Here is a 21,708-nt window from a genome sequence, read left to right as displayed (position 1 = left end):
CATGGTGACCATAGATTTACAAATAATGGTAATTGACAGCCTGGTTATTGATGCTGGACTGTTAAATCTGCATATAACATTGCTACATTGAATATTATCCGTGGTGTATGTTGACTGCTGTCGAGGTTAATGAAAGAAAAGCAAGAGAGAAATCAGAATCACACATATCCTACAGTTTAGTGGAAACTATCCTGGCTGGTTTAGTTGTAGAAAAAGTTTCAGGTAATTGGTTAATGTAGCCTGTTATATCCTTGTATTCCAATTCTGGTTGGTATTTATCAGTAGGTATAATGTATAACATACCATAAATTTATTCCTTTACTGACACGACATCCTAACTATTGTGTATTTATTCCTTTACTGGCACGACATCCTAACTATTGTGTATTCCTTTACTGACACAACATCCTAACTATTGTGTATTTATTCCTTTACTGGCACGACATCCTAACTATTGTGTATTTATTCTATTGTGTATTGTGTATTCCTTTACTGGCACGACATCCTAACTATTGTGTATTCCTTTACTGGCACGACATCCTAACTATTGTGTATTTATTCCTTTACTGGCACGACATCCTAACTATTGTGTATTCCTTTACTGGCACGACATCCTAACTATTGTGTATTTATTCCTTTACTGGCACGACATCCTAACTATTGTGTATTCCTTTACTGGCATGACATCCTAACTATTGTGTATTCCTTTACTGGCACGACATCCTAACTATTGTGTATTTATTCCTTTACTGGCACGACATCCTAACTATTGTGTATTTATTCCTTTACTGGCACGACATCCTAACTATTGTGTATTCCTTTACTGGCACGACATCCTAACTATTGTGTATTTATTTCTTTACTGGCATGACATCCTAACTATTGTGTATTTATTTCTTTACTGGCACAACATCCTAACTATTGTGTATTCCTTTACTGGCATGACATCCTAACTATTGTGTATTTATTCCTTTACTGGCATGACATCCTAACTATTGTGTATTCCTTTACTGGCACGACATCCTAACTATTGTGTATTTATTTCTTTACTGGCATGACATCCTAACTATTGTGTATTTATTCCTTTACTGGCATGACATCCTAACTATTGTGTATTTATTCCTTTACTGGCATGACATCCTAACTATTGTGTATTCCTTTACTGGCATGACATCCTAACTATTGTGTATTCCTTTACTGGCACAACATCCTAACTATTGTGTATTCCTTTACTGGCATGACATCCTAACTATTGTGTATTCCTTTACTGGCATGACATCCTAACTATTGTGTATTCCTTTACTGGCACGACATCCTAACTATTGTGTATTTATTCCTTTACTGGCACGACATCCTAACTATTGTGTATTTATTCCTTTACTGACACCACATCCTAACTATTGTGTATTCCTTTACTGACACGACATCCTAACTATTGTGTATTTATTTCTTTACTGGCATGACATCCTAACTATTGTGTATTTATTCCTTTACTGGCATGACATCCTAACTATTGTGTATTTATTCCTTTACTGGCACGACATCCTAACTATTGTGTATTCCTTTACTGACATGACATCCTAACTATTGTGTATTTATTCCTTTACTGACACGACATCCTAACTATTGTGTATTCCTTTACTGGCATGACATCCAAAGGGTAACATCTTTGATCCCCAAGTCACCTTAAAATTAGATCAATATCTTTTTTACATGCAAATTTTGTTCATCCTTTCAAGGATGCTACCAGCCAATTATCATGTCTCTAGACTTTTCGGTATTACAGAAGTATTATCAATGTTTTGAAGTATTTGACCCCAGTGGCCTTGAAATAAGGTCAATGTAATTTTATTGGTAAACTTTATTGGTTCCTTAAAAAGAAGCTACTAGTCTTATATCCTGTCTCAAAGCTTTTTGGTATGACATATATGACCCCTGTGACCATAAAAGTGGGTCAAGGTCATTTTTATTCGCAACCTTTGTTCTGCTTCTTCCGAGAAAGCTTCCAATCCAATATCATGTCTCTAGACCTTTTGGTATATTTCAGAGGTCATTTGAAGTATTGACATATTTGACAATAGTGACTGTGAAAGTAAGTCAAATTCAAGAACCTACAGGAGCCAGATATGACTATATGCCTTTCAGTTCATTAGATATTGTTGAAAGCAAAGTTGACGGACATGACTCAAAAGCTAGATGTTGGTTGCTGCACAAAAGTGTAAGCTCAGCAACCCTTCGGGCATGTAATCTATTAGACTACAAACATTTGAATGAAAATCATGCACGAGAGAATCTTTTATGTGTATCTTTATTTAATCCAAGTTAGTCACTAAATTTGAAAAGAACAAATTCAGTAACAGCACACAAACAGAGGTCAATGCAAACAAACACAATTGATAAACAAAAGCCAGCTTAAAGCTTATATTGCAACAAGACTAAAATTTCTGTTTCATAAATACATGATTCTAATTAAATGATTTCACCCATTCACAGTTTGGGGTATTACACAACACTTTTCTCACCTTTTGTCAGAAACCTTTTAATAAAGCAACACAAGTATTCTTTCTTTCATTCACAGAATGTGGTGAACATTTCTACTCAAGGGAGATAACTTTGAGAGTGGCAGTAGTCACATACTTGCCCCAACTGTACACAAAATGAGCCATCCCATTCTTTCAGAAAAAAAGCTCATTAAAAAGGAAACCATTTTGAATAACTGATTTCTGGGCAAATAAAGACAATATGAAAATACTACTGCAAAAAATCTTATCTTTTAATACTGAGCATGATTACTATTCCAGCCCTAAAAAGCACTCAAAGTTCAAAACTAACACATCATTTTATGCCTAAATGTGAAAACATACAAACCTGTACTAGGTTTGGACAAAAGATTAACACTTATATTTCTGTAGCAAAGGTTAATCTAACAAAGACTGTCAATATTTAAAAATAAGTCGCAGGAAACACAGTACATTTGATATTAAAGCCATCAAATGACAATGCCATTGTCATTGCTATACCAAACAGATCATCTTCTTGGTAAAAAAATTCTACTCAAGGGAGATAACTTTCGGAGTCCACTAACAATGTAAACATTGTTACTTTTAACAGTTCATGTAAATACAGGTTTACTTAATATGTTATTGAAGATATATAAGTGCTATCACCAAATGCCGCATTATATCATAATCTCATGTTTTACAGAAACCTGACAAGTGAGCTCATATTTCCCTATCACAGCCGTCTTTATAGAACTTGCCTTACAAACTTCAATATTTCAAATTTAAGAACCTACAATAATAACGTTTATATATATATTTAAAACGTCTAAAGAATGGGATGAATATAGAGAAAAAAAATCATCTATCTCAAAAGTTTTCCTAAATTATCCAAAAATCAAAATTTATTAGTTTTTAGTGTTATAAATGTGAAGAATCTTTTCCTTGGTCCATGAGTATGATAAAGGATTCTTGTGTATGTGTATCATCAACATATTTTTTGACCGCTATGCGGCCGTCATCTGGATGATTGTAACAAACAAAAACTCATCAAACTACTGTAACAATTTGCCGTTAACAAAACATGACTTCATAATGACCAAACATATATAGTGACAAGTGTACCTAGTTTGACCAATGACAGACATCCAATGCCAACTGATAACCAATGAAAAGAAGTCTTCTTGGTGTTTATATTCCACTCTACATAAACATGACATCATGACTGAATTAATATAAACAAGTTATAACTTTGTTGCTGTAAATAATGAATTTGTCATAAAAATTTTCAGCCAAAAGGAAGGAAGATCCATACAACAGAAATATCAACACCATTTCAAATAACACGCATGATAAAATTTGGAGAAGTTAATTATAAAGGAGAAATTTATAGAACTATTTAGAATGTACCTCTCATCTAACATCCCATTCACAAAGTCAGTTTCATGAATACTGTTCCTGTTTGAACATTCAATCAACACTGAAGTTTTACATGATATCAGTCAAGCTTGAATGATTCATTAATGTTAACATACAGGAAGGTTTTAATTACGATGGTCACACCTCAGTGATCTGTCGATATTTGCATACAGGGCAGTTTGAATAAACATTGGTGACACATCAATGACCTCAAAATTTTTGTCATACATATATATAGGAGGAAAGGTGAAGTGATATGATTCCTAGTTTATAAACTAGTTTCCTTCATTGACTAGAATACTGAATTCTCATATAAAGAAACAAATGGATTTAGAGCACGACCTGTGCTAAACATACTGACTGAACAAGTTAAGAACTATCAAAACTTGTTTTCAAACTTTAGTTATAAACTTTGTTGTACTGTACTACAAATAATTCATACGGAGTAAAAAGTTGTTCAACCAATGAATTTGTGCATCAAGATACACAACTCACGTATCTATATATGAATATAGTTTTTTTTTCAAATCTATTCATTTGAGTTCAATTTGAGCATTTGTGAAGCATGCTCTCTGTTTATATCACAGACAAATATCGATTGAAGTTAAACAGAAAAATAAAATGGAACCAAATTTATACCTTCATACGACCTTGACCAAAAGGCAAGGATTTCCAACAGAGCAATAGAAGACGTCCATTAATTTGATTTCTCCAGCTTCCACAGATAGCCTAAGAGTTGACAGAGATACATATGATATATTATAATTACCTGTGTTGTACCAGCATAGATACTTTTTATTTACATCAAAGTGATAATTGTGAAAAGATGTACAGTATATACATTTGTACATTATTTCATATATATTATTTTACGCGATCTGCATTGATTTAACAATTACCAAATTTTTATAATTTTTTTTAAACAAATCTGTCAACTTTTTAAAATGTTTAAAAATAAAATAATCTCTTTTATACGTATTTGAGGTAAAATTTGAACATGTGACACACAAGGGGAGCTAACAACAAGAGGAAGCACCACTACTTTATATATGTTTTTTTCTTTGGGCGCTTTCGCGTAAGCTGTAGAAATGGTTGGACAGGTTGGCCCGTAAAGTACATATCGGGACCGATATTTGGCACGTGCAGTTTGAGGGGTCCAGCCGTACCTGTCCAGGGAGCATTGTGCTATGGAGTGAAATGGAGGGTATCTTAATGTAAGTTAATTGATTTATGCTTGACTGGAAATTGCGAAACTGTGAATTTTGAGCTTTACATATAACAGGTCCGACATTCGGTACATGTGAACCATTTCAATCAGGTTACGTTGATATGGCCTATGTAAGAATGTGACTGAGTGTAGATACATTAACAGTGCATGACCATCAAGTAATTATACAGGTTTTAGAAGTACAACAAGTTTGATAGTGCTAGTTTAGAATCCATAGAATGTCAATGTGGACATTTTTAACAGTGCTAAGTTTTGTATACAAAGATGAAATGAACTTCAATGTGTCTTCCTAATTCAATGAAGACAACCATAACAGCTCTGGTTTTCTCAGTCAAAAGGCTGATGTTTCAATTCAAACTATTCATGATTAAAATTCCCACATAGCAAAAAGTTTGGAAATTTGACCTGATCAGGTACGAATGATCATTAGTATTGTTAGGGTTTATCTCCCACAGCTAGGGAGGCAGAGTCTCAGTGGCTACCTCATTGAACAATATACAGAAGGTCTGCCACCTGCCACCTTCAGCAATCAGAGTAAAGTGTCTTGACTTGAGACACAATAACTTGAGCACAGACTGCTCCTGAGAAAGTAACACCACCACAGGTATGGTGCATTGAACCACACACCTGAGATCTTCACCCAAGGTTATGTAGGCCAATATAACTAACATCTGGAAACTATTAGAAATAGCAATATACATGAATTGTATTCTGAAATATGCCCAAAGTGCCAACATAATATAAAGAAGGATGGTCTTATTACCAGACATGGGCTTATTCCTATATAGATACTGCATAATATATGTCCGATGTCCTTGCTTTGGTAACTCCACAAACAAATTCATCTTTTTAATTTCTGAAAATGTCTGTCATCATAAAATGTATCCAACACATTAATTTTTTAAAAGGTTGTCATCTCATAATAACGAAGTATCACACTTATTATAAATAAGAGTTATCCAGCTGAAGTCATGCTGTACATTCCTATGACTTGTTATGCATTGAAACGTTGTCGTTGAATAATTTATAATTCATAGTTACACAATGAACATACATACTTCTGTCTCTTATTCAAGTAAACCTCACATATTGACCACGATGAAACACATTCTCATAACATAAGTTCATGTGTTCATGTGAAATCTCACAGCCTCACATTTGATGTAGAGCAATGATAATTATGGACAATGTCCGGTTTAAGTAATAATATTTACATAGAATCTACAATGCTGTCTGAGTGGTCTTAATATCCATCTGCAATATCCAAGGGTTTTGCTTACAATATACTTATCTTTTTTGTATCATTGAATTAAAAGTCAATGTAAAAAAGAAAACCGTATGTGCTATATAAGTTTTGCTAGTTTGTGTGATTTATTGTGAACAACCTGGGTCATGCTGAAGGGGTCTCCTTGTAGTAGCTGGTCACTACCTCTCCGAACAACATATGGGAGGCCCATTGCATGCCATCCAGAGAAATTAGGGTAAAGTGTCTTGCTTCTGAACACAAACGCTTCAGCACAGAATAGTCAGTTTATCAGCTACCCGAGAAACATGAACCATCATGGGTAGGAATTGTCGAACCACACATCTCAGACAGTATAGCTGTCAGTCTACAGTGTATAGAGCTAAATGTTATATTGCCTTTAATTTTGTCCTGACATAAACCAATGTTGAACAGAAGGTAAGGTATATAGAGAGGAAAACCCTTGGATATAGAAAACGTATTTAATATCATATATTTAGCTTATACTGATGTTTCTAACCTCAAAGTTCACTAGACTTCAATCATCTTAAATAGCAAAGAATGCCACTTTTACAATGTCTAACCCAAGAAGCCATGTGATAAATTGTCTTTGAATTCAGCCAATCATTCACAATTGCCAACCCAAACAGGAATGATTTTCAGAACAGCCATGCACTCAACTGTCTTTGGATTCAGTCAGTCAAATGTCTTTGGATTTCCTCTAGTTAGGGCTGGTTTTCATGACGATAGCTGATTATCTCTAAATGGACCATGGTGTATCAAATGTTGAGAGTACCACTTTAGTGGAGGACGCTACTCACATCCCAGATCTGTTGAAAACAAGGTTTGAAAATCAACATTGCTTTAGATGAAATATGCTGAAGATAGTCAAATGTAGATATTGAACAAGAGACAAAGCAGCCATGAATTCACCTGAGATATACAATATTAGATAGAAATGTTGTAGAAATATATATGTTGCTTTCAAAAGAAATTCTAACATTATTGAGAGTAAGAATTGAAGATGTGATTTAAGTCACTGGAGCTCACCCACGGTCAATATAAGCTTATAATTAAACCGTCATCCTTTAATAATAATAATTAAAATAAGCTTGCAATATTCTCAATGCAGGGAAAAGGGTTATTTTTCTACTTTGAATGAAATCTTACTAAGATCCAGATTGTTGTTTTGGTGAGGAGTAGGTAACTGTAACAAGTGTTTCCTATTTCTTGACAGTAAAGTTGGAGCTCAATCCTACTGATGAAACTTGAGAAGTTTGAAATGTCTAAAGTTTATGCAGATAGCACAAGGCAGAGGATGAGGGACAAAGCATGATGGCTATCGATTACCAGGGCCCTTTAGGTCCTATATATACTATAGTAAACTTAACTCCTAAGGGAAATGTTAGACCCTTGGGTTATAAAATTCAAAATTTTGGCAAAGCACCTTCAGACACTTTCACCCATGAAAAGTTGATTCTACCATATCTTGGTGTTGAGAAGATGATTTTTGAAATCTGAATCAATTTGACCCCTTTTTGTCCCACCCACCAGCCAGAATCAGCACTATCGTTGACCCCTTTTTGCCCCGCCCACCAGCCAGAATCAATACTATCACTGACCCCTTTTTACCCCGCCCACGAGCCAGAATCAACACTATCATTGACCCCTTTTTGCCTGGCCCACCAGCCACAATCAACACTATCACTGACCCCTTTTTGCCCCGCCCACCAGCCAGAATCAACACTATATACCCCTGATAAACTCTGATCCAATATTTACTGTATAGCTTTCAAATCATTCAATATTTAACTGCTTAAAACATTCTCATGTACAGCTGCCAATATAAAATGCAACATAGTGTAAACACAAAGGAAACTTGTTCATTACAGCTGTAACTGTTCAGAACTGACTCATAGATTTCTCGATTCTTTCAAATGTCCTATGTTCAAAACTCTTTTGCAGGGGAGAGAACTCTGTTGTGTACTTACTTTAACAACCTTATCCTTTCCTACTGTGAGAAGACGCTTGCGATGCTCTTCCAAGTGCATGTAAACTATACAGTGTTTGCTTTCATGGAATGTAGCTAAGGGAGCCCGCCTAAAATAAAGAAATATATGTAATAACTGAGGGATAAAATGGAGATGTAAATGAATAGAGAAAAAATATTTCTACCTCCCTAAGAGGAATCGAACCTTGGTCGCTGGTGTGATAATACATAGCTCTATCAACTAAGAAGCATGCTCTATCAGTTGAGTTACAGACATTTAACATTGACCTGCTCTTTTGATATTGCTTACAGAAAAACATCCATAAAGTAACGTAAATTCCTAATACTTCCTCGCTCTGTGGCTTCGTGTGATTGAGACTAATTGTACACTGGTATACTCACTCCTCATCTGTGATACTTTCATGGCAATGATCACATACTCTGACTTCATACTCAAACCCCATTGGAGGGTAAGTGGATTTTTTACTGCTACATTTGGCACATATTGCTTTTCCGCACTTCCTACAGTGATGCTAAAAACAGAACAAACAAATCTTAATCTTGTATTTGCACTAAAACAATAACAGAAGAAATGAAATTTATCATTAAGGCTTCAGTACAATTTCTTAAGTGAGCCATTTTTTCATCTGACAGTTTACATAAATGCCTTTCATGAGCTCTTAAACCTTAACCTAAAAAGTTTTAGTTTTTTTTCCTAAATAAACTGTTGAAAAGTTGCAACAGTGGACTATGTAATTCTAGGCACCTAGAACTAACATGTAACTTTGAGCTCTCCACATCTAATCTGTACTTGTGTTGCCTAACATCTTTTTTAACAAAACTGTATGAAAGTTTTGAAACAAGAAGAATTACACTTTCCTAAATATAAACAAAATTTTAAAGTTGCAATTTTCAAAAAAAATTCCAAATACATGTAACTACAACTTCAATGATTAAATTTTTTTTTTGTGCAACTATATTCTGTTACCATACCTGTCTGTTATCTATTGTTTCAGGTAAATTATGTTACCATACCTGTCTGTTATCTATTGTTTCAGGTAAATTATGTTACCATACCTGTCTGTTATCTATTGTTTCAGGTAAATTCTGTTACCATACCTGTCTGTTATCTATTGTTTCAGGTAAATTCTGTTACCATACCTGTCTGTTATCTATTGTTTCAGGTAAATTCTGTTACCATACCTGTCTGTTATCTATTGTTTCAGGTAAATTATGTTACCATACCTGTCTGTTATCTATTGTTTCAGGTAAATTCTGTTACCATACCTGTCTGTTATCTATTGTTTCAGGTAAATTCTGTTACCATACCTGTCTGTTATCTATTGTTTCAGGTAAATTCTGTTACCATACCTGTCTGTTATCTATTGTTTCAGGTAAATTATGTTACCATACCTGTCTGTTATCTATTGTTTCAGGTAAATTCTGTTACCATACCTGTCTGATCTCTATTGTTTCAGGTAAATTCTGTTACCATACCTGTCTGATCTCTATTGTTTCAGGTAAATTCTGTTATCTTACCTGTCTTATACCTATTGTTTCAGGTAAATTCTGTTATCTTATCTGTCTTATACCTATTGTTTCAGGTAAATTATGTTATCTTACCTGTCTTATACCTATTGTTTCAGGTAAATTCTGTTATCTTATCTGTCTTATACCTATTGTTTCAGGTGAATTCTGTTATCTTACCTGTCTTATACCTATTGTTGTGGGTAAATTCTGTTACCTTATCTGTCTTATACCTATTGTTTCAGGTAAATTCTGTTATCTTATCTGTCTTATACCTATTGTTTCAGGTAAATTATGTTATCTTACCTGTCTTATACCTATTGTTTCAGGTAAATTCTGTTATCTTATCTGTCTTATACCTATTGTTTCAGGTGAATTCTGTTATCTTACCTGTCTTATACCTATTGTTGTGGGTAAATTCTGTTACCTTACCTGTCTTATACCTATTGTTCGTTCCTCCCACATCTTCTTGACGTTCCAGAAAAAAGGTGCTTTACATTTTTCACAGCTGTCATTCTCTGTCCAAGAAGGAGTCTGGTGAAAGCAGATATAAATATGAGATGAAAATGAATTCAGTAATTAGAAATATCGGACCAGATTAAAATTGTAATCACCCCATTAAAAACAAAATTAACACTGACAGGTAATACATAAGTCGTGCCTCAGTGATTTTTCATTGCAGGCGAATTGAAAATCTGGTATAATCTACTGATATGTTGCTCACATGTAATGTTGATTCAATTTTTGAAAGTTTGTTTCCTATGATTTTGATGATATCTTTTTACAGCTGATAGAAAATAGACATGTATCAGAAGGTGACGGTTGATAAGACTATCACAGACAAGTTTTGCTGGAGATTTTTATGCTCTTTGTACACTGAGTGGGTATGTAGCTAATAACCTGGCTCTCATTTTGAGAACAACTGAGCAAGTCTTATTTCCACTGCTGTTAATGTAGTAAATGAAACAAGACTTTTATCCTTAAAGAACAACTAGTTCTGTAATTTTGTAAATTTTCCAATGGTCTCAATTCTTTGTTGGTATTTGCTCTTGTTTAATCTGAATTCGGAGTTCAGACCTATACATTGTGTGAACACATCAATATTGATGCTTTTTTTTCACTCTAAATACTTATTCTATGTATCAAGGTCTGAAGAATTCACTTACCAGTAGATTCATCTTTGTACAAAAATTGATCCATGAAATTGGCATGTAGGAACAATGGGTCTCTATTTATCAAATATAATGAACAAAAGTGACACAACACCTTGTATAATTACCTCTATTCGTTTCACATCCATACTCCAAATACCAAGCACCATATCATCTCCACCAGATATCAACTGTTTACAACCTGTCGAGTAAGCTAATGCTGCTACTTTGTCACTGAAAAACAACAAATAAATAAATAAATAAATTCTCTGACAGCAAGTTACCAAATAAATTTTTATGTTTACCAATCATTGTCTTATTGATGATAATATCTTCACAAAAACTTCTGGTTTATTGTTTGAAGATTTATGGCCATCATTTTAGGAAATTTTGATAAATTAGTCAGATTACTCCTTTTTCGTGTTTCTTTATTTCTTTTTGTCATCATAGTATTTCCAATAAAACTACAAAATCAGACCTGTGTATTCAGATGTCTTGTTCACATGTAATATACTTACACAAAAGGTCACATAACACAGGTTAATCATGTGTGTAAGCCTGTGGTTACTTTCATTTTTGGTCAGGTATACATGTCTTGTAGGCCATGAATGGGCCCTGAATAGGCATACTACTGTTAGGTACATATTTTTAGAAAGGTATTGACCTAACGTTGTCAAAGGAGATGGGTTAACGAAAATTGACATAAAGGAGATGAGTTAACGGAAACTGACAGAAACATATCTCAACCAGTGTCTAATAACACAGGCCAATATGTTTCATTACAACAAAACATTAGATCTGACTTCTTTCCATGTAATCAACATCTACCATCACTTGTCTAGAAATTTTAACCTAGAATCAATCTTATTCATATTGAACCTAATACATAGGACTTTTCTTGATCAAATATATCATTCATTTGGATTATCATTGTATACATAACTTTTCTTGATCAAATATATAAAATTGTCTTTTACATTCAAGTGTTTCTTGTCATTCAGAAGCATCTAATGCTTCAGCTAATGAAAAACTTACTGGTGACCTTGAAGTTCAAAGGCTGTGCCCTGCCGACCTCCTATATCCCACACAATCACTGACTGGTCAAAACTTCCGGAGAATAGAAGGCTTTTCTCAGCATCCCAGGCCAGCGATCGTACACTTCCTGTAAATGGTTTACAATATATACAGTTGATATCCTACAGGAGATTTAGCCTACTGCTTGACATGATTATTGCTGTCATATCCCAAGCTGAAACCTAATATTATTCTAAATGTATTTTTGCCATAAAGTGGAACTTTAAGTTAATCAAACTTCTTTCAAAACAGAAGAGACTAAGTGAAGTCATTTAGATGACAGAATCTTACTACTAAGAGCTTGCATAAGAACTTGTGACCTCAAATATGATGGGAAATAATATATATTGCACTTACTAGTGGGTCACAAATATATTAATTTGTTGGTGGTTCAGTATGAACAACATAAACTATCATAAGCCTAAACTGTGTAATGATACCCTTTGAATCCCCATCTAGTTTGAGATACCACCCTTGACTAACATAAGACAAATAGCCGACACACAATAAATGAGGCAGGCCAACATTAATCTTTGTTGTATATTGATTTCTGGCTGTTCTGTTAGATGTACATTAAACCTGGCTGTTCTGTTTGATGTACATTAAACCTGGCTGGTCTGTTTGATGTACATTAAACCTGGCTGTTCTGTTTGATGTACATTAAACCCGACTGTTCTGTTTGATGTACATTAAACCTGGCTGGTCTGTTTGATGTACATTAAACCTGGCTGTTCTGTTAGATGTACATTAAACCCGGCTGTTCTGTTAGAAGTACGTTAAACCTGGCTGTTCTGTTTGATGTACATTAAACCTGGCTGGTCTGTTTGATGTACATTAAACCTGGCTGGTCTGTTTGATGTACATTAAACCCGACTGTTCTGTTTGATGTACATTAAACCTGGCTGGTCTGTTTGATGTACATTAAACCTGGCTGTTCTGTTAGATGTACATTGAACCTGGCTGTTCTGTTTGATGTACATTAAACCTGGCTGTTCTGTTAGATGTACATTAAACCTGGCTGGTCTGTTTGATGTACATTAAACCTGGCTGTTCTGTTTGATGTACATTAAACCTGGCTGGTCTGTTTGATGTACATTTAACCTGGCTGTTCTGTTTAATGTACATTAAACCTGGCTGTTCTGTTTGATGTACATTAAACCTGGCTGTTCTGTTTGATGTACATTAAACCTGGCTGGTCTGTTTGATGTACATTAAACCTGGCTGTTCAGTTTGATGTACATTAAACCTGGCTGTTCTGTTTGATGTACATTAAACCTGGCTGTTCTGTTAGATGTACATTAAACCCGGCTGTTCTGTTAGAAGTACATTAAACCTGGCTGTTCTGTTAGAAGTACATTAAACCTGGCTGTTCTGTTAGAAGTACATTAAACCTGGCTGTTCTGTTTGATGTACATTAAACCTGGCTGTTCTGTTAGATGTACATTAAACCCGGCTGTTCTGTTAGAAGTACGTTAAACCTGGCTGTTCTGTTTGATGTACATTAAACCTGGCTGTTCTGTTTGATGTACGTTAAACCTGGCTGGTCTGTTTGATGTACTTTAAACCAGGCTGTTCTGATTGTTGAAACATCCATTTCAGTTCAAAACTTCCAAATCAAAATGAAGTAACTAGATTGGTGATATTGTTCCAAAATTAGTTATTACAAACATATGACATGCATATTTTGTTTGGAAAATAAAACTTTTCTGTGATAAGCCCATGACTGGTAATAATTTCAATGGCATAAAAACAATTTTATTAGAGTACAAAAATTGTTTTGGAATGTTTTTTGGGTAGGCCCAGAGCACCATTTCTGCAATTTTCATGAGTCCAGATACAAACAGATATTGAGGGAGTCCCACAGGAAAACTCCAAGACTCAAATATTTGCATCCCAAAAATCATTGTAACGCTAGACAATGTTGTATCATTGTTCAGTAATAAGCCTGCAACAATTATGTATTTACATTGATTCACACTGGGCTTATTACAGGACAAAAACAGAAAGATTCTGTTTCCATGGTGATAATCAATAGAGAATTAATGATATCTTAAGTCCATATTAAACAGGCAACGTTTATGTCTGGTATGATAGATTTACTAAATTGTTGCTCACCAGAATGACCCTTCAGTGTAACAATCAATTCAAAATTGGTGTTACTAATCTTTAATACGGAAATCTGACCAGAGTAATCCCCTACAAAAGCATATTTTGACTGTTCATCAAATCTTTAGAGGGTTAAGGATAAGATCACAGTAATATTGATGGTCTACAAAAGTTATAGTAAAGAAATAAATCAACTTTATGATGGCTGACATAGGTTATAGTAAAGAAATAAATCAACTTGATGATGGCTGACATAAGTTATGGTAAAGAAATAAATCAACTTGATGATGGCTGACATAAGTTATGGTAAAGAAATAAATCAACTTGATGATGGCTGACATAAGTTATAGTAAAGAAATAAATCAACTTGATGAAGGCTGACATAAGTTATAGTAAAGAAATAAATCAACTTTATGAAGGCTGACATAAGTTATAGTAAAGAAATAAATCAACTTGATGAAGGCTGACATAAGTTATAGTAAAGAAATAAATCAACTTTATGATGGGGTGCGTTAGGAACAGTAGCGAAATAAATCAACTTCAGGACAGGTATCATCAGATAACACATGAATGGACATGAAGTAACAATAAATATATACATTGAAAATGATTCAATAATGCATGAAATACCAAGAAAGAGTCCTAGAAGGATGAAACAGCTGCATGATGTAGCATTACTGACAAGTCCTAGAAGGATGAAACAGCTGTATGATGTAGCATCACTGACAAGTCCTAGAAGGATGAAACAGCTGTATGATGTAGCATCACTGACAAGTCCTAGAAGGATGTAACAGCTGTATGATGTAGCATCACTGACAAGTCCTAGAAGTATGTAACAGCTGTATGATGTAGCATCACTGACAAGTCCTAGAAGGACGAAACAGCTGTATGATGTAGCATCACTGACAAGTCCTAGAAGGATGTAACAGCTGTATGATGTAGCATCACTGACAAGTCCTAGAAGGATGAAACAGCTGTATGATGTAGCATCACTGACAAGTCCTAGAAGGATGTAACAGCTGTATGATGTAACATCACTGACAAGTCCTAGAAGGATGTAACAGCTGTCTGATGTAGCATCACTGACAAGTCCTAGAAGGATGTAACAGCTGTATGATGTAACATCACTGACAAGTCCTAGAAGGATGTAACAGCTGTATGATGTAGCATCACTGACAAGTCCTAGAAGGATGTAACAGCTGTCTGATGTAGCATCACTGACAAGTCCTAGAAGGATGTAACAGCTGTATGATGTAGCATCACTGACAAGTCCTAGAAGGATGTAACAGCTGTATGATGTAGCATCACTGACAAGTCCTAGAAGGATGTAACAGCTGTATGATGTAGCATCACTGACAAGTCCTAGAAGGATGTAACAGCTGTATGATGTAGCATCACTGACAAGTCCTAGAAGGATGTAACAGCTGTATGATGTAGCATCACTGACAAGTCCTAGAAGGATGTAACAGCTGTATGATGTAGCATCACTGACAAGTCCTAGAAGGATGTAACAGCTGTATGATGTAGATTTTTTCATTGTTTGCTCTTCTGTATCTTACCTAATTTTTTCAAATGATGCTATTCACTTGTGTGTCTACCATACAATCTCTCAGGGACATTAAGCAGTTTTAGAGAATGTTTGAAGTAAAGTGGGAAGAAAAAGAACTTTAAATCAAAAAAAAATTTTAATTATCAGAGATACTGACACAAATGTAATGTAAGCTATGTAAACAGACTCATTGTTTGTGCTGTGTGATCTTGAATTTTTAACTTCTATTTCTATATTGTATAGAAGTTTGAACTAACACTGAAGACAACTTCTGTCCTTAAATCATAATAAAGGATACTCAAGGCAGAGACACCAGGCATTCGCTAGGTAGCCACCCAATCTCCGACCCGTCTCCGAACAGTGCCACTGGAAGTATTTGTCACGGCCACAGCTCAATACCCACTCACAGCTCACAGAAAACTTCACACCATGTATACGACTCTGGTGTGCTGCAAGTCAAAAGGACATAAATGAAAGTTCATCTTGCATTACGTAAAGATCAGTTTAATTTCTGTAACAAAACCTCCTCAAATAAAGGGTTAAATAAATTGATCTCTCACACATGCCCATAATAGGTTCACTTCCATTTGTCAAAATTACTTGGTACATAAAACTTGCTGAACTAGATTCATTTTGGAAATTCTTTCATTCCATCAGATTACCTCACTTTACAGATATAATGCACAAGAATGACAACTGTGTAATCCTCCATTAATATTATTTTATCCTATGTGAATGCAGTTATGCCTCATATTTAAATCTGATAACGACATCATACCTAGATAGTCTCGTGTATGTGTTGTCTTGTTGAAATCTTCAGCCATCAGGAACTCCTACGTAGATGAAATGATATGAAGCAGAATAAATCATTCTTACATATGACACAGAAAAAATGAAAAGTTCCTAATTCACTTCCAACATTCTGTCAATATATTACTTTTCTGATAAAGTGTCATCAACTTTAAAACCTAAAACTTTTGTAGACAAGCTTTTTTTGTTTGGGGTTAATTTTTTTCTTCAGCAAAAAAGAAAGAAAGAAAAGAGGGAGGGAGGAAGGAAGGAAGGAAGATTTCATGAGTTGCCATGAGGACAGCAGTCTTCAGTAGACCATATTCTAAGGATTTCTGGTGTCCTCTTAAACAGATGACATCAGAGAAACAATCCCTTGTGTGCAGGAGGCCTCACAATTAGCTGCCTCTTATGGATATTGGTCATCACAAACATGTTTTTCCTGGCACCAGACACCAGACATCAGGCTTTTTATTCAATATATCCAACAATACATATGTTTGATGAGTTTACAGCTTATGTTAATTCTTTTCCCAAACAGACTGTCAGTAGACAGTCGAGTGTCGTAGCCAGAAAAAAAATTGGGATATGTGATCAAAATCTTATGTTGTACAATAATTAATGAATTCAATGAATATAATATACTACAAAAAAACTGTTTCATTGACTGAGACTCTATATAAGAAAAAATATTTTTCAATATTACCGTTATTGTTCCATTGTCCAACCCTATAAATAACCTCCTGGTTTCACCATTGTAAGCAAGAGAAGATGCTGCAGCTGAAAAAAAAAAAATAAAAATCATGTCACTTTGATACAAGATCTTTTCTTTAAGGAAATATAATCAAGTTCATATTAAAAAAGTACGAAATATTTTAGCTGAATGACAAGGCTTACTTTTAATTTGGAATACTCTATAGTTTTAATTTAAAATATCTTCATATCAATGAGTGACCATAAGGACTACTGAAATATAGCAAATGAGCATTATTAGGTTGACCATTGTTAGTTTATGTAGCAGGATGGAATCTGAATTAGGCAGATGTTTAAGAGAGATCACAATAAAACTGGTAGAGTAAAATTTAATGTAAATATTTCCATATCTACATAATATCTTTTAGTGCATTTTCCTAAAACAACTGCCTTGTATATATATAATTAAAGAAATTAATCATGTTCACCTTTATTAGTATTATACAGTGTATACAAGGTACATGTATACATACATAAGTAAAAAATGTTGAAAATCTTGACAATTTCTCATTAAATATTCACTTAATAGAAGTAAGTACATCTTCTGCTCACATATATTTTACAAACAACACAGATATATTTCAGTAAATTAACCAGAAAGAAATTCTATGTACAGTTAAAATGACACACAATACTATCATAATATTCTATGTACAGTTAAAATGACACACAATACTATCATAATATTCTATGTACAGTTAAAATGACACACAATACTATTATAATATTCTATGTACAGTTAAAATAACACACAAAACTATTATAATAAGAATGATCTATTTCTTCATTTCTAAATCAAATAGTTATCAGTGCAGACCGAGACCTTAAGTCAGAGAAAATATATGGAGGATATTTTACAGTGTCTTCAGTAATAATAAATAAATTTTACAAGTGTGTCTAATACTCTATTATCTTTCACAAGTATGCAGTAATTGTTATTACTTGAGACACCATTAAATATTCTATCTATTACATTTTCACAAGCAAAGAGTCAAATTACTTGAAAATTTAGAACAAATATAAAAGAAAGCTGACCAGCCTTTTTGCTGACACTACTCACTCATTATAACTTCGCAGTAGGCAACAAAATACTATTATTTTTATTTACACATAGAAAATGTTATTTTTTCATGTCACTAACAGAAAAAATTTGTTGTAAAACGTTCAGAGAGTTTAACCTTTGCTGCTGAAAATATGGTGGCAGCCTACAGCTGTTGATGACACATATCCTCTTCAAATGTCTCACGTGTTAGCTCCACATTTATGATATTTCGTGGGACATTCTGTTTGATGTCTGATAAGGTAATTTGTGTTGCATTTTCTTCATGTAATTGAATGTTGTGTTACAAGTATTTCGCTTGATGATTTGTCAATTTTGTAAGATGATTTGTGTTCTCTCTTTTCATTGGTGTAGATGATGAATATAGATTAATCAAAGCGTTATTTTTATTAATCTATATTCATCATCTATTTTTCACTGGAAAAAATGTAATAAACAATATGCAATGAATATGTAGCATTTACAACTGTCTTATTATTGCATTTATTACTTACAAGGCATGGTATGACAAATGCTCGGCCAATACTGACCAGTGTCTCTTTTTAGCCAAACTCTCAGTGTCCTGGAAGGCAAAAAATAATTTACAGCTAAAAAGTAGATTATTTGAGCTTCATTTACCAATTCTAAACAGAATTTCATTAATGAAATTCCCAGAGTGACAACAACATGGTGCAATCCTCCCCATTTCAGGTTTTATTTTCAGAGTAGCTTGTTGACATGTTTTGAATTCAAGCAATCCGTCATCAGAACAACAATAACTTATTATTATGTCAGTAAAAACAAACATAGAATGATGACATCATTAACATTGAGTAGATGGAATGGTGTGATCATTTACACTGCCGGAATGGAAGTAGACAACTTCATTGGGATTATACAGGTATGAATATACATGTATTAAGGATAGAGATTTAAAACATGTATAGTTAAGAACGCTATTAGAAATATTAAACCTGTAGAATATCGCCTGTTGTTTTTTGTAAAACATAGATAATCAGAGCAACAATGAAATAATAGAAAGGGACAGGTGTTGAGCCCTGCATGGTTTTAGAGTTTGGGGTATCATTAATGAATATCATTAAGTATAAATAAGGTTGACAAGAGAGACAGACAGTTTCTGTATATACCAATAAATTACATCTGGCATTTATATGATTATGATTAGTAATGTCTTCATTGATCTGTGTTTTTTCTTCTTTCTTTTTACATGTTACAACCTTAAAGATCATAGTCTGTAGTACATTCAATATATCATCAGTGTATTGCCAGACAAAGCTTCTATCAGTACTTATTCATTAGCTTCAATACATGTATCTTTGGATATTTTATATAATATATCAGAAAGTTATACAATCTTCAGGCTGTTCATGCAGAGACATTAATATATTTCAGAAGTGACAGAAATCTTCAAAAGTATTTGAAGGTTTATATCACACGTAACAAACAGGTGTCTATACTCTTGAGCCCATGAGTCAAAGCTAGTTAAGAAGAGTAGAAAACTCCATGGCCTTCTGCACTACAAGCCCTACATATGATTTGATTTTCTTGCGATTTAAATAACAATTTTGTCAGATTTTCATTATTGCTTCTAATATTCAGAGCCAGAACAGTACCAACGATAATCCAAAACGTGTGCTAGTTCTTACGAAATCCGAAACAGTCACTCGAGACTTTTCAAGTCATTGATCATTTGTACAGATCGGTAACACAGATAATAGACATCCAGCTATTTGTCTAAGCGAAGGGCTAAACGTACTGTGTGTTTAAAACAATGGCTACTTAACGTTCTTTAGCTGACATTGATTAAAATACAAAAAAAGGGAACCGGAGTAGGCGTTATCAGGGATTCAGCTGCTAGTAACTTCCGGGATGCAGACAAAAAATAATATCGAGATGGGATACAAACTTGTCATCGCTGACCGTGATAACACCGTCTTCTCTAGGAATTATTACAGCCATATTAACGTCATCGTTAAATCCTTCTAATTTACTCAGCAGAACGGGCTTTCTCACGTTTCCTTGTTTATTCACAGGCACTGGCTTTATTTCGGCTGCCATCTTGTTATCATCACGTGATTACACAGCTTGATATTGTAAACTTCCGGTTCAGCATAACGCACTTCCGGTCAAAGAATATTTGCGGGAAATTATGAATGACAGGTACTGACATGGGTATTCTCAATTTCTACTCGAGTTGTCTTTCTTCAACGGTCACAATACACACTTTTGTGTACATTTACCTCAATTTACCACCCTGGGTGGGATCGGGAGTCCTATTCCTAACGGGATACGCGGTTATTGGGCTACAGCCCATTTGTGACAAGTAATTATTTACTATTACAACTGACACCGTTTCGTGTACATTGGTATAAATATAACCATGCTTCATTATGTTTTTTTTCGAGGGCGAAGAAAGACAAAATTGGCTCGCCATTATATTTTAAGACACTGACTATGTATTCTATTTATCCTGAAACATTCATTAAAAATCTGACTATTGAAACTGAACAGTTTTGTTGATCAGTCTGTGTTTACCTGACACTGACGTTACTCTACAGTTGCCCGATGGCAGATGCCAAAATAATTGCTCCGCGCGGAATTAAAGCTCAAACTTCGTCGGATATAACAGCGATTTTATGAATTTTCTTAAATCAACTTGTTCATTACAACATGTAAAATCGCTTATTTCAATAACAATTTATATTTCTAAACGTAGTATTTAAGAATATTCAGAAAGAAATTCTGTCGAACTAATGCATGTGCTAAAATACAGCATAACTATATGTGGCAGGTTTATTCCGACAATGGCAGGGCAAGTTGCCGGAAAAAGCTGCGAGTCTCTGACCACGTATTCTCTCTATATAAAGTCTTACACGTCAAATGTAAATCTGGCAGACGAATTTATTTTGAATATTACTGAAAAATTGCAATTGTCGATTAGATAACATAAATTTACATCCTCATGCATTAAACTGCTTAAATATTATTTTACAATTTCAAAGAAAAATGCATTTAGTGTTTCCCATCTCTCTTCCGTTCTGTAGTGTCACGTGACAACCTGTTCATATTGAAGTAATCATATAATCACAGTTTAGATTTAAAGGGCCAAAGGTCACATTTGACAACTTTCATCAAACGTAGCACGTACATTGCATTGGCACAGTGGGATTCATATATGATCATATAAAGTCTCTGTTGTATCAATAAGTCTGGCCTGTGTGTAGTGAGGTCTCTGATCAGGACTGTGTTGTATCAATAAGTCTAACCCCCGTATATAGTGAGGTCTCTGATCAGGTCTGTGTTATATCAATAAGTCTGGCC

At 34.3% G+C, this 21,708-nt stretch overlaps 2 protein-coding genes across 2 annotated transcripts in view; one reads left to right on the top strand and one right to left on the bottom strand.

Moving 5' to 3' along the window:
• LOC132552879 (peptidyl-prolyl cis-trans isomerase) overlaps window positions 1–21,708 on the top strand; it is a 513,126-nt gene that overhangs the window by 56,822 nt on the left and 434,596 nt on the right. The gene's annotated exons all lie outside the window — the stretch shown is intronic.
• Window positions 2,293–20,445, bottom strand: LOC132552876 (WD repeat and FYVE domain-containing protein 2-like). The gene is made up of 12 exons (XM_060217068.1): window positions 20,294–20,445; window positions 18,882–18,949; window positions 17,281–17,354; window positions 16,564–16,618; window positions 16,084–16,234; window positions 14,246–14,358; window positions 12,092–12,218; window positions 11,185–11,290; window positions 10,338–10,439; window positions 8,781–8,911; window positions 8,380–8,488; window positions 2,293–7,218 (listed from the first exon to the last, which is right to left on the bottom strand). The coding sequence occupies exons 1-12, from the start codon at window positions 20,443–20,445 to the stop codon at window positions 7,189–7,191; spliced, it is 1,218 nt and encodes a 405-aa protein (XP_060073051.1). The 3' UTR covers window positions 2,293–7,188.

The sequence above is a fragment of the Ylistrum balloti genome, unplaced genomic scaffold (assembly GCF_031769215.1).
Source record: "Ylistrum balloti isolate Yb309-2 unplaced genomic scaffold, AGI_CSIRO_Ybal_v1 Utg370284, whole genome shotgun sequence".
In the NCBI taxonomy this organism is placed as follows: Eukaryota; Metazoa; Mollusca; class Bivalvia; order Pectinida; family Pectinidae; genus Ylistrum; species Ylistrum balloti.
The sequence above is the reverse complement of the archived record's forward strand: the minus strand, read 5'-3'. Positions and strand labels throughout refer to the sequence as shown.